A 14964-nucleotide genomic window follows, 5' to 3' on the forward strand; every position below is an offset into this window, starting at 1 on the left:
AATAGGTATTGAAAGATAAGACGGCCATATTTTTTATCATGGTAAATCTCTCTGTAGTTTAAACTGATACGTGGTAATTCGAGTACTTTAGACCTGTCCTGGATCAAGGATGGTCTGATCAGAGCTGTTAGAGATAGGAAAGATTATTTGTTCTTCACATTTCTTTGAAGTGTTTCTACTCTGCGGTTCAAAATAGAAAGACAGATAAATTGACAGATACACAAAATCTGATATAATATCTTGTCACCTTTGGGAAAACAACAGTCTGCTGTGAAGTATGATACCAACAATCATCACAGTGTTGAGAAATTGTGTCCTCTAGTGGCACATACGCTCCAACACCGCAGATCAAAATGAAACGTGTTCAAATAAAATCTCCCAATGTGGCTCAAAATTATAATTTTAATGAAAAAAAAAACAAAAAAAAACATGAACTTTCTTTGACTTGAATCTTTAAAGGTGACAATAGTTTGGGGTCGAGACATCACCAAAGGATCAAAATTCCATTTTCTTTACCTGTCGGTGACCCCAGAAGGTTAAAAAAAAAAAAAAGGATAGAAAAAATCCAGTACAATCCAGTAGTTTTCATATCGGACATATAATTACATTGAAGCAATTACACAAAATAATTAAACACAAGAATTCATCATAAAATACTGCTGCAAATATTTAGTCACAATTCAGTTCCCTCACAACAACTGACAGTTAAAATATACTCTGTACTGGTGTCTCTACATGCTGAAAAATATTTATAACAGTTTTGCTTTGCAGCACACATGCGTTGACAGCTTCTTAAACATATCATTCTCATGTTTTAAAGTTGATTTAAAAAGGTGTAAGGTTTTCACAAAACTATGAATTAAAATCTGATTTTCACAGCATCAAGGTCAAACATGAGCAGACTTTGTCACTCGGACCTGCCCAGGAAACGTATCTCTATCTGTGTTTAGTTGCATTCTGCTATCAGAGGAGAAATTTCACAGTAAAATGTTTGCAGAACATTTATGGCTGGTCTATTATACTGTAGTTATGCAAGTGATCTTCATGCATAGCAGTACTACGGTCTTTATAGTTGAAAACAGGCGTAGGATATAAAGCTGAACAAAAGATCTAAAACAAACCCAGAGGCGCTCAAAAACACACACACAGGAATCATAAGGCACCTGTATCTACCTTTACGATACTGCAGTATACTAATTAGTGCAAAATTAGGCTGTAAACAGCATTAAAACACAATATTTTACATCCTGAACTATATTCAGACACATTTTTAGGAAGATAGATAATCTCTTTCACTTATTGCACATCGTCTTTCTGCTGATGAGAATTTTAAAATGCAGATTTGATCTATGAACTAAGGCCGAGCCAGGCTTTTTGTTTTAGTCAGGCGACACAGATATTTAAAGCTGTGTTGAGACTACTGTAGGTCAGTTGTCCATTTTATAAATAAGATAGGAACTCGAACTTTACCTCACTCACTCCAGAGTACCTAAACTCTGTCTTATTGTTCATCGGACAGTTTGTTTTGTCTCTATACTCCAGCACATATAAACAATGACTCTGAGGTTTAAGTGCTGATCTGATTCTTAGCTTCACTTCTCTACACTGCTCACCTAATGCAAACACTTCAGTTATTGTTCCCTTTAACCTCCATGTTCTGGAGTATTCAGCCAAAATACTAAAAGAAACTTCACCGTCTAAACACTTACAGACTGCACTGTGTGCCAGCTTGTGATTTAAATAGCTAACAGCAAATAAAACCAATGAATCAATGACTCAATGAAAAACATCTGGTTACATCCAGCTGATGGTGAAGTTGTGGCTGAGGTTTAGGCCGAGATCTGTGACTGTTAACATCTGCAGAGAGAGAGGCGAGAAATCATTTCAGCGTGACGAAATAATAAACAAATACACAACAACAAAACTCTACAGGTACGACAGGAGGCATTAAGACATCAACTCTTTAAGTTAACTGGCTGGGTGGAATCGGCACTATGTATTAAAACAGTGGCGTAATACTGTCCTTAAAGTCTGTGTAAAGGCAATTACATGTTTTCTTTCAAAACACAATAAATATGTTGGAAAATAGTTGCTGAAAACACATGAAAATACTTTGAACGATGTATTACTGAAATGTGGAGTTAGAGGTTCAAACAGTTTTTCAACCGTTTTCAGTCCAGAAATTTGTGGGCGGTCCTAAAACGAGGCCGTGTGACGTCACTATATTAATATATTTTAGAGAGAAATATTGTACTTTTTACTCCATTAAGATTAAGATGTATATGAAATAAACAAATGGTGCAGCGAGGCTGAGGACAAAAATTATTCCCTCCATGAGGTACAACTAACAACATTGGATGTATCTTATATTTAACTGTCTTCTACATGTCTCCTGTTGTTGTGGAGCACATGATCTGTCATCAGAGACGTTTACCACTTCATTTTAAAGGCTAAATCCTCCTATGCCAACTACATTAAGCCGAAGTGACATAGCGTGAAATTCAAGCATGACAATAGTTTCCAGTTTTCTGTGCCTGTCCGTCGACCCCTGAACTCACCTTGTTGGTGCTGTAGGTGAACACTGCATCTTGGGAGTTCACCAGCACTCTACTCGGCTTCTGCTTCACACCGTAAAAGGAGGCCGTCTCCACGGTGATGTACGTGGCCTCCACACTGCTATGCAACACCTCTGATGTCATCACGTTCTTCAAAATAAGCAGACAGAGACCAAAAAGATACATTAATATGGTTTTAATTCCTCCCCTGTCTTGTGTGTCACTTCCCTTACTGCTGTTGGCCAAATAAACACAATGCGCCTGATATTGAATAATTTGCAGTTGTATTTCAACATCAACAGCGTTAGAACATAAGACATGCAATTCCTAAGATAATTTGGTATTAATGGTACATAAACTCCACAAAGAAAACTCCATAAAGACGGATGAACCTCAGTACATCAATATGCACTGCTACAAGGTATGTTCTGGTTGATAAGAAGGGCAAGCCTCACTTTCATCTACACACACAGCTTTGAGCTGAATCAAACAAGTTCAGACAGTGTGTGTGGGGGTTTTCATTCTGAGAAATGTGGTAATCACAAACTGAATCAGACATACATAGGCTGGAAAAAGCCAGTGACAGATACTGAGGGTCGTTTTTTTTTTCCCTTTTGAGTGTGAGCACCTGAGCAACATTGAAGATGATGTAGGAGTACTGGTCGTTCTCGTAGGCGTCGATGGTCTCTCCGTCGTCCCAGTACAGATCTCCAGTGGCAGAACCATCATCAGAGAGAGCCGAGACGAGATGGAGAGGCTGACCGCTGCTTACCCACAGGGTGATGTTGGGCATCTGCACAAACATGCATGCAGAAAGAAAAACAAATGTCACAGTAGAACTACTGCCCGTACCATGTGTGTGGGTCCACAGAAACGTCAGTTGTGACAAATATTTAGTTATCCCAAAAAACAAACAAACTATGAACTGTTTGTAGGTAGGCTAACTAAATAAAGTCTTACCACTCAATGCACCACAAACCTCAAAAGAGGAGGAGACTGAAGACTGCAGCATTCAATACACTCTGCAAAAATAGTTTGAGGTGAATGTGTTTATAGCAGGAGTGTTATTTATATTCTGACTGGATGGTTTGTGGATTGGCCACATTTCTTTCACATTTGTCAACCTTTGTTAGGACGAACCCAAAATGATACAATGTAAAAGTGGCCTATACGTCATGCTTTGTAAAACATCAATTTAGCCCAAAAGACAGTCCATCCTATTTGAAATGTAGACTCAGATGAGCTCAGAGAAATCAGCACTGTTTCTGGTTGTTGTTGCTGTATGGATTTCTCTTTGCATTGGCAGAGGCTTAACTTTTATTTGTAGACAAACTGCTTTAATCCCAACTTACAAATAGGGAAATAATCACAGTGCGACAAGGACATGTTAGTTCAGCAATAGGTACTACTACAGTTGTAGAGTAGGGGAAAGATTTAGCATGTCTAGCTGCTAGGAGAGGGGGTACTCTGAAGAGCTGGGTCTTCAGTAGTTTTTTGAAGGTAGAGAGGGAAGGCCCTGCTCTGGTAGGAACTGGTAGGATGTTCCACCAACGGGAAACACCAGATGAGAAAAGTTTGGCTTGCCCTGAGCGTACAGAACCGGAGATTACTAAGAATTCGGTATTTAAATTTACTGCGGGCGGCTACAGGTTTATACAATCATGTTGATTTTTCATGCAGTGCTACCTAAGGATTGAAGGTCACAAGCATTCAGTGTTGGTTTTCGGCCTTGATTCTTAAGTGCAGAAATGTCGAGGCCTTTCAAGGATGCCCCTTTCATACCCAAACATCATACCTGTTATCAATTAACCTGTTTATCTGTGGAATGATACAAACACGTGTTGCAGGCGTCAAAGTTAATCAGTTTGAACATTAAATATCTTGTCTATCTTTATCTGAATACAGGTGGAAAGGGATTTTCCATCATCATCAGTGCAGTGTGTTTTATTTACATTTTACACAGTCTCCCAACTATTTCTGGAATACGGGTTGTGGAAACAATGTGAATGGAGAAACCTGTGTTTACCTGTGTAGGTATAACAGAGCCCTCACGCAAATGTAGGTTGATCTTATCTAGAGGAGCGTGAAGTCGAATTTCTTCACCCTTACTGGGCACGGGGTTGCCCTGGGAAGCACAGGACCACATGTAAATATACTAGTACACTATGCTGAATGTTGATAGTAGGATTGTGGGTCTTACCGTGTAGTAGTCATACCACAGACCCTCTGCGAAATATCCATCCACATAGTCAACTCCAGGATCCAACACTGGTGTCACTAATAAACTTTTCCCCCACAGGAACTGTTTGTCAATCCCATAAGTTCTGACATCTTTTGGGAACCTTTTGAGTACATACAGGATATACTTTATGTCAAAGATCCTCCATGCCCGGTCAAAACAAAGCATCAAATTAGAGAGATGAAGTCAGGATTACTTACTCAAACATTAGCGGCCTTGCAACAGTGTGTCCGTGTACGTGTGCATGATGAAAGAGAGTGTAAAGGACAGGGAATAGAGAATAACGCAGCAGCAGAGCTTGTTTCATGGCTGTACGAGCCAGAGGGCTGAAAGCTGTTGGGTCTTGAGGCTGTAAATTAAACAAATCAAACAGTTAAAGTCACTAAAAGGAACTTGCTGTGGTGCTACTTTAATGCTTAAATAGCTCCTAAGTCTTTCTACTGATTGTGCTTTGTGGTGACGTTGGGGCAACGATCGTACCTTCATGTCGATGGCGTTGTGGTTGCGTGTGAAGGGATAGAAAGCTCCTAGCTGCGTCCAGCGGATACAGAGTTCCTCCTGCGGCTCCTCGCCGAATCCACAGATATCTGCTCCCACCAGCGGGATGCCCAGAAGGTTAAAGGTCAAGATACCTGGAGGAGACAAAAGAAAGGTGGGAAACATTAGGGAGACACTAAAATGACAGCAAGCAAAGGATCTGAGACAGAGAGAATTATTATTTAACTAGTAAATGGACAATTTTCTGCACAATTCAATGAAATCTAAAAAAACGACAACAGCTCTGGTGTTACTGCTCCTCCTCATCTTACTGTAGCTGACAGAATAATTACAGAGTGGTGAGTGAAATAAAACATGGTTAACTTCCACGTGAAACCATAATACAGGTCTTTAGGATCGTACAACCCTCAAATTAGCAGCTAGACATCGACATAAATGTGTCAGGAAAATCCTGTAAATATAATCCAAATTGCTGACTAGAGCATTTGTTGAACAACATGGCAATAAAAAGGCTATCACTTAAAGTATTTTGGCCACATGGGAGCAGCAGGCACAACATCCCGGCACAAAGAGGTGATAATATTGTTAATATAGTGTCAACAGCAGTACGTAGCTCTGCTTCTGTGCCAGGATTTCTGTCGGCTTCTCCAAACTGTGAGCTGCTGTCACTAATACACATAAGTACGTCATACAATGCCACTTTAAAATACCCAAACTATCTAACTATAACAATACTAGTGTTCATTTAAGCATGTCTTTGTTGATTTACACAAATTTGAAATGTCTGGATAAATGCTGAAAAAAAGAATAAATCAAAATATACAATTATAAGGTCTACAAGAGAAAGTTTATATATACATATTTTATTTTTCACCTCTTCCCTGCTAAATGAATTTATTTGAAATGTTTTCGACATCAAACTTCTGTTTTGTCTAGATATTCACAAAACGTTCAAAACTAAAACAAACCTAGCATTAACTTATTCAGCCGAAAAATGTGTAATACATGTGTCTAGATGATCTAACCTGCTATAGACGTGTACAGGTCTTTCCACTGGCTCCTGTTGTCTCCCAGCCAGTGACCAGAGTACATCCCCTGACTTGGGAAGGTGGAGCGAGAGATCACAAAAGGTCTCTTTGACGTGATCCGTTTCATAGCGCTGGATGAGACGACACAGTGGACAGGCAGATGATTTAAGAAAGTGATTTAAACTGTTCACACAGTGAAAATATCTTTCAACACTCAACATTTTATTTTTGCTGAGTGTCTGTGTGCATGTGTGTTACCTTGCAGATGCCTTGGCTTCCATAAGTCCATAGAGACTGTGCACATTATAGTGTATGGACTGCTTTTGCTGTGCAGTGGCACACACAGTTTTGGCTCTCAGCAAACCTCCTAGTACACCTGAAAGGAAAAAGACACAATTTTACATGGTGACAATCTTGTGCACGGATGGTGTATATGCTATGTTTGATATACGCCGAAGAGCCGCATATCTCACCGGGTGTGTAAGGAGGATTTTCAAGACTGTTTGATGGACAGCCATTGGTAGAACCATCCAGGAAATTCGATGGTTCATTCATGTCCTAATAACAAATGAGACAAAGTTCAAGGAGCCATAAAAGTAATCATTCCAGTCAAATTTTCAACAGTATCTCCCATTTCCATACTTACAATCCATAATCCATCAAATTGCACCTTCTTATGGAACCTCTGAAGGTTGTCGTACCACCATTCATGTGTCGCATTGTCAGAGAAATCGGGATATGCTGTCAGGCCAGGCCAAACCTGGAAGGAGAGACCCCTTTAACGTTTTGCTTTTGACAGCAGAGGATGGAGGAGAGAGTAATAATTGTGTTTTAATGTCATTTGTGAAACATCGTTACAAGATTTATTGTCTCACCTTCCCAATAAGTGTTTTCCCCTCAGCATCTTTAATAAAAACGTCTCTTCTTAGCCCTTCATCGTACGGCCAGTATGAGCCCTCAGGCTGTGTGCTACTGATACCCGGGTCCTGTAGGTTGAGACACATACTGTCAACGCCAAACCAGACACACATGTAAACAAACACACAAAACACACATCTCCTGTGTACCAGGATGATAACGTAGCGCTGGTCGTGAGCGTGCAGGTCCTTGACCATCTCAGGCAGTGTGTCAAACTTTGTTGGGTCATAAGTGAAGTCCATGAATTGGTCCATGTAGTCGATGTCATTCCACTGGACGTCCTGTGTTAAAATACAAATTAGTGATTCACAAAACAACGCAGACATCCATATGAACAACAAACAGTCTGCTGGGTCAACTATACCTGAGGTATTCGATTATTCCTCATGCTCTTGACAACATCCCAGGTAGAATTGCTAGTGTTGTAGCCCCAGCGACAGAGATGGTAGCCTAAAGCCCAGTAGATGGGCATCGCTGGGTAGCCTGTAAACACATAGAGGGATGACGAAAGAGAGGAGATGCAAATAAAGAAGACAGCACGAGTAAATGCAGAAGTTGTGGGAAACGGAAACAAAACTCTCTGAACAGAACTGAATACACTAAAAACCAAAACCATGAACCCACACTGCAGTGATCTGTAGTATGTTTGACTACTTTTCTCACTTTCTGTGCCTCAAACTGGATATTATACTTAATGCAGAAGATTGTACAGAATTGTTTACTCACATGTAACTAAAACATGAGACCACAAATCTGTGCTGTCAATAAACGTCATTTTATGCATTCAGGCAATATGATACCAAGTCGATCAGATATCTCAAAGTGACTGAAACGTGGAGCAAACTCCATAAGTGAGTAACACATCTTCAATGATTCTATAATATGTAAAACAGTTTGTGTTCTGCTACTGACCAATGACGTCCACATACTGTCCAATCACTGACGCAGGATCAGGACCAAGGAAAACGTAAAAGTCAAGAATTCCACCAATAGCACGCCAGGTGAGGGCCGGAGCAGGCTGGAGGATCACATCTGATGAAACAGAAAAAACTAGTGATGAAACATGTTTTTTAAGAAAATCCTTCACAGTGAGCTACAGTTAGGACCACCATTACAGATATGCACGTCTATGAAGCCAGAGAGCAAAGAAATAAAGAAAGTACATGGGATAAATGAGGAACTAAGGATAAAATGATCAGTTATATAAGCATTATATATAAATATATACAAATAAGCAGCTGAATATTCTTGCATTTCTTGTTTGTGAACAGTTGGAAATAGAACAAAAAACAGACAAATCTGCAATGAAGTTGACATTTGCTGACACTGCAGTCACATTTGTGTGACACTGCAGAAACTCATGGTCATGATGGTAAACTGTCATTGCTGTTTTTATGAAATTGCTTAATATTGTCATCTGAACAGTTGCGATACTGATATCTATCAGCTCTTATATGTGATTTATTACACATAGTGAAACCTGAAGTGGAAGTATGAGGGCGACTAACAGACTGACCCATTGCGTTGCTGTTCAGCATGAAGAAGCCGTGTGAGTTCCCTCCATCTTCCATTGCCAGGTAAAATGGATGCGCTCCATATAGGTTTGTCTGCTCCTGCATTGAAGAGAGCAACACAAGGATGATACAACACATGTTACCTTAACTGCACATTCAGTCAAGCCATAATCCTTCAGCAAATACCTAAATGTTACTTATATTCACAGAAGACATTTTGGCATTTCACAATAGGAAAAGCCCAAGTGTAAATTATAGTTAACAATGGCTCAGTGTCCCAGAAGGCTATTCCAGGGAGCCAGCATGCATGTGTGTGTTTTTCCTGCTTTAATATGTTAAAATGTCTCCTGTGAAAAAGGTCTACTGTGCTTGCTAACTCACTGGGACACTTGTACAAAACGGAGCTATCGTTAATGTTATTAATTAACCCCTATGATTCCCTTACTAACATTCAAATGTCTGCTATTAGACACTTGAAAGGTGATATTGTAAGACATACTATAAAATAGTAATATTTAGGAATACTCGTACCATAGGAGGCACGTCTCTGGCCCACATGGTGAGTGTGTTCCAGTGGATGTCATGCAGAAAGGTGGAGCGGTGCTCGCCTAGGCCGTAAATGAACTGACTTGACAGGGAGGTGGAGATCTGGAGAAACTGATCGGCGTAGAAGAGAGGAGCCACTGTGGTGTTCAGACTAACAGAAAACCGATGAAAGGGGACACAGTATTATTAATTAATTATTATGTTACCACAAACAGTGGGTTATTTCCACAACTTGAGAGTTTCTACACTCTGATATCCATAAGCCTTTCTTTCACTAATCTAATGTAGCCTACTTGAGCCAGACTTACAGCACTTCTCCTGTAGAGCTCCTCTTCACAATGAGACCAAATGGCTGCTTTGAAAGCTCCACGGTGTACTCTGGACTTTCTGCCTTCTTGGTAGCGGTGGGAACAGAGATCGGAACCTCGAAACGTGAATTAGAAGGGTCGGTGATCTGGACAGAGCAACATGAGAAAAACAGTTTGTAATCAAATTACAGACCAGAGCATGTACAAGGGTATGCGGTACGAAACATGTGACACCTATGAAAATATGATACTGCATGTAACATTTGTAAAGGCCTCTACACACCTATGGTAAATAGTGCCAGTTGTTTCCACTTATCCTGGCTGATTAGATGTGTGTTCTGGACTGTGTGTACATATGCTGCTCCTTTTTCATGAAATACATTTTAAAATATTATAATTAATATTGAATTAATGACATGGGCTTCAGTTTCAGGGTCACTGGATTGATCATGTTGCCTCACAATTACTCTCGTGTCTTACTGGGACAACACTGCTCTATAACAAAATGTTGTTTCTCAAATGCCTTTCAGTTCTGTATAACGTTTTTTCAGTTGATTCTAATGAAAACATAGATATTATATTCCTTTTTGTGATATTGTGTATATTCAGCCCGCAAATCTAACACACTGGATCTTTAATTCAGTATATGGAGTTCAGTGACCTTACTCTTAACTCTGCCAACTTCAACCTGCACAGAGGTCCAGTGTGTAACATAATTCACAAAACATCTCATGTAGTGATGGCCTCCTGATGAATGCCAATAGTCCAATAGTCATGCTTGTTTTCACTCTGTTTTGGTTTCTACAACTTGTGTGAAATGCTCCACTTTCTACACCGGCTAGTCACTAACTTTGCCTCTCTCCACTCTGGTGCTGGCCAAGTAGTTCAACAGTACTTATTTAGTGTAAACAAGCTGCATGCTGTGGTTGTAAACAGTGTAAATAATAATAATAATGATAATAATAATAATAATAATAAGTAAGTCACTAAATAAGAGTGGTGAGACTGAACAAAAACAGTAGTTGCGGGCTGTAAAACCAAAACCAATGTGCTGAAAGATATTAAAACACTCCACAGAGCTGCAGTCAGGTGATAATTGCTGATAGGCTCCTTCTTTCTAAGTTGGACTTTTTGTATTACACATTTGATTTACTGTTAATATAAAAATATTGATTTAACTGTCACTGACTGTCAGTAAAGACAGGCATCGGCAACAAAAGTTATTGTTTACAATGCACAGATATAAAGAGTAAAGTTCATGCCATGTGACTTATCAAAAATATAAGTGACTGCTTACTCACCCTGACATGTAGCCGTGTGTCTGTCTCATGGCGTATCTCCACCTCTAGAGTGAGGATATCTGCTGGGTAGTAGGTCTTCACCTCCCTTATGAACGTACCTTTCTGTCCCAGAGATGTGTCGTTTATTGACACAAGCGAGTAGGAAGGGAAATCCAGAGGGTAGAAACACCAGGGGATACCATTTCTCCCTGATGGACGGCTGGCAGAGGATGCAGGGATAAAGCAACAATTCCTTGCCTCACACAACTCTCGAGTCACAACCACCCCTCTTTCAGGGTAGCAATCAAACCTCCACGCCTCAGGGATCAAACTGCAAGCCTCACGGCGCAAAGCAGCTGCAGTGTCATTCACTCCTGTTTTTACTCCTGGTGTTTGTTCAGAGGCCGGCGACGGCGGCCTATGTGGCTGTTGATTGGACGGCCTGTGCAACCAAAACATGGTGCCCAGTAGCCAGCCTCCACAAAGGAGCAGCAGCAGGCAGCCAATGATCAGGAGGGCTGTAGTGACAGAGCATGTCGGCCTCCGTGGAAGCAAGGAGGCTTCCTCTGGCTCTGGGACCTTAAAACACAAGAAGATTAAAATTCTGATTGAACAGTGTGTTACCGACTAAAAACAGAGAAAACAGGTTACACAAACAAATCCTACGAGAATCTGTGAAAGTGGCACCAAGAAAAACAACCTAATAGCTGTCTTGAACCATAAAAGAAATAGATTAGGGCAGCAATTAATGACTGTTTAATAAATGTGTTTATTATTTTCTTGATTAATTGATTAATTGTTTGTTTTTTAAATTGTAAGAAAAAGTCTCCAATGGCATTCACAGTTTATTTTTATCCATGGGTGAAGGCTTCAAATGTCTTGTATTGTCACTTGTAGCCTATATCAACAAGAGAACCAATACGTCTTGTGTCAAAGAGGGAAGAGACAAGAGAAAAATGCTATTCCACTGCAGAAAAGTGTCTTTAGCCAGTCAGTTTGGTCTGTCAGAGGTTCAAGAGAGTGGACTTCCAAATCACATCAGACCACTAAGCACTTAAAAATCTTTTAGTGCCAATTAAAACAATGAATGATCAATACATACGCGTGTCAGCACTAAACTCTCCTGTTACTACTATCTATAAGTCCTGCTTGTTTGTAATATTTGCCACCATCGCTCTTGTTTTTTTTTTTTTTTAATCTGTGTGTCCTACTTCAATCTTGTCAAGTAGACGACCTGTTCTGTTTTTGGTTTCACATATTCAGTGAAGCCTTTTTAACACCTTGGCCAAGAGACTACATATTAATTAGCCTTTTTGCTAATTCTGGCATTTCCCCTTTGGTTTCTACAGTGTACAGTATCCTGATTGTTTACTGTTCTTGTCTGCTAATGTATATATGTCTTTAAAAAAAGACTGTCCTTTGCTTGTCTTTAAGCCACATGTCTTGTGTCTGTATTTGTTATATCAGGGGAACCTGATTTGTCAGCTTGGCCAGGGACTACAGATGTAGAAAATAGCCTTTTTAGCCTTTAATTGTCTTGTTTTACAATGGGTATTTATTATTTTGCTCTGTCCTTTCTTTAGATAAATTTAAGAAAAGAGAAGAAACTCCTCACAACTGAGAAGCTGTCAGTAATTATTGACCAACAAACTATCAATTTCAGCTCAAACTAATACTATCAAACAATAAAATAATGACACTAACACATCTTGATTCTAAAATATCCAAACACATTGGTAGAGCATGACATTTCTGCATTTACATTCACAGAAAGAAACCAATCCTTCTACTTCTACGTCTGACTGCAGTGGGTTTGAGGCAGAGGAAAGCATAAACATGAACTCACTGGAACTTCTTCCTGGACAGGACGAGGCTCTTCGGACAATACTGCAGTAGAAAACTGAACATCTTCAGGGTTCAGCCGCTTGTATGACACCATCCTGATAATGAGTGTTTGTCAAAGAGTGGCTGAACAGAGAAAGAGAGACAGTAGAACAAAGTTCAGTATGGTGGAGTCTCATTTCCTGCTGTTGGGAGCTGGGGGAGAAGTGTGAATAAACCATCTGATTTAAATGCTTGAATATAACGGAGGAAATGCAGAAAGCAGATGATGTGCTTAAGACTATAATAGGAATTGTTATTTTAAAAAAGGCCCAGCGTGTAGGATTTTGTGGTGTGTTTACAACCCCCTCGCCTCACCCTCTCCTTCCTTACATTTAAGAGAAACTACAGTGGCTGCAAACCACACAAAAAGTCCCCATGTAAACTTTAATACATCCTGAGCTACGGTACAAACATGGCAAGTTAAGGTAATTCAAACTGTGGAAGAGGACCCACAAAATCTGACACAGTGGACCTTTAACAAAGCCCAAAACTGGTCACACTCACACACACACTACTGACCCTGTCAACTTTAAAAAAGGACCAATAATAAAGTAATCTACATTTAACATTATATATTTTTATCTTTAGTTTAATGCTCTTATAAGTTAACACTGTTGATATAAGTACATACATCTGACACACTGGACCTTTAACAAAGCCCAAAACGGCTCCTGAAGGCAGCACGGTGGCAAAGACACACACTCCTGACCCCGTCAACTTTAAAAATAATAAAGTAGTGTAATCTACATTTAATATTATATATTTTTATCTTTAGTTTAATGTTGTTATAAGTTAACACTGTTGACATAAGCACATACATCTGACACAGTCAAACAATAAAGAAGAGCATTTCTTTGGACTAAGTGACCACTAATGTCCAGTTGTTAATCAACTCAATTAGGTTTTAATGCTTCATTATTCAGGTCACATGCAGACCGACCTTGACGTATGCCTCAAACACAGCACTCTGCTGACATTTCACCTTATTGTTATCGTCTCATATTGAGGTATTGTGATACGATGTGTGGCCAGTGTCCCAGGAACAGCTAACTTCAGCTAGCTCTGCATAGAAGCCCATGTGAATGTCAAAGTTCACCATGGAGACGGATGACCATGACATTAACGGGACAAACTGACAACACCCGGGTTGCCGTGGTTACGAGATAACTAGTCGCTCGAGACTGTTAACGGTTAACGGTTATTGCCGTTAGGCTAACTTTAACAGCAGCTGTAACTTGTGAGCTGCTAACTGTTAGCCGACAAGGGCGTTAGCATCAGCGTCACTTACCGGGACCGTCTCTGCGTTTAACGGGCAGTACACTCCGGCACACACAAACAACTTTTCCCTTTTAAATAAATGTTGTGTTAGCGAAGTGTCTGTGTCGTTTGGGAACCTCAGCTATCTGCATGATGACGGTGTGCGTCTGTTTATCTTCATGTCACATTCAAGTCACCTCGGAATTACAAGAACTTCCGGTTTGAAGAGCCTGAACCTGTTACGCATGTCATAATGTCGACCTGTAAACTAAACTACAAATGTCATGTGCTGATGCCAACAGCGTTGAATTAAAACATTAAATAAAGGTTAGACTACTTTATTATTGGTCCTTTAAAAAAATGTGTCAGGTAAAGGTATGTTTACCCTATAGGTCTTATTTTTTCTTCTTCTTTGTTTCGTTGTTGTAGTTTTATGCTTTTTACTTTTCTTCTAATCTCTAGTTTCTTATGTAACTGCTCTTTTATCTTAAAAACTATTAGTTGTTTTTACTCTGCTCTGTGAAGCACGTTGGGCTACAACTCTGTATGAAAGGTGCTATATAAATAAATAAATAAAGTTGAAGTTGTGTCTTTGCCACCGTGCTGCCTTCAGGAGCAGCTATGGGCTTTATTACAGGTCCAGTGGGTCAGATTTAGGGGGCTGTGTTTACAGAATATGGCAGAAATTGAATATAATATTCATAACTATGTTTTCATTAGTGTAAAATTTCCTGAAAATAATAATATTTATGTTGTTGTCACTTTATACTGAGACTTCAACCTCTTCAACAGTGTCTATCACTTTAAATTGTCATGTTTCCTCCAGAACAGGGACATGGGAGGGCTTTGCAATTCATAACCACACTGCTAGATGGCACTGAATCCTACACACTGGTCCTTTAAACTGTAAATGAATGGTCAGTCACACTGACAGTAT

General features: G+C 39.7%; 1 protein-coding gene across 2 annotated transcripts; it reads right to left on the reverse strand.

Annotated features, from left to right (window-relative positions):
* Nucleotides 1–464: 464 nt before the first annotated feature.
* On the reverse strand, nucleotides 465–14254 carry gaa2 (alpha glucosidase 2). Of its 2 annotated transcripts, none has more exons than XM_027283406.1 (21): nucleotides 14059–14254; nucleotides 12733–12854; nucleotides 10908–11465; nucleotides 9607–9752; nucleotides 9284–9449; nucleotides 8755–8851; nucleotides 8151–8270; nucleotides 7603–7721; nucleotides 7388–7519; nucleotides 7196–7306; nucleotides 6967–7080; nucleotides 6794–6878; nucleotides 6579–6696; nucleotides 6318–6451; nucleotides 5275–5426; nucleotides 4995–5143; nucleotides 4756–4897; nucleotides 4582–4680; nucleotides 3184–3348; nucleotides 2559–2705; nucleotides 465–1857 (listed from the first exon to the last, which is right to left on the reverse strand). In XM_027283406.1, the coding sequence occupies exons 2-21, from the start codon at nucleotides 12823–12825 to the stop codon at nucleotides 1795–1797; spliced, it is 2910 nt and encodes a 969-aa protein (XP_027139207.1). In that variant the 5' UTR covers nucleotides 12826–12854; nucleotides 14059–14254; the 3' UTR covers nucleotides 465–1794. The 2 variants fall into 2 exon arrangements, with proteins under 2 accessions (XP_027139207.1, XP_027139208.1); XM_027283407.1 differs by lacking the exon at nucleotides 14059–14254 and adding an exon at nucleotides 13753–13845.
* Between the last annotated feature and the right edge of the window lie 710 nt (nucleotides 14255–14964).

Source organism: Larimichthys crocea, chromosome X, assembly GCF_000972845.2.
Source record: "Larimichthys crocea isolate SSNF chromosome X, L_crocea_2.0, whole genome shotgun sequence".
NCBI classification, from domain to species: Eukaryota; Metazoa; Chordata; class Actinopteri; family Sciaenidae; genus Larimichthys; species Larimichthys crocea.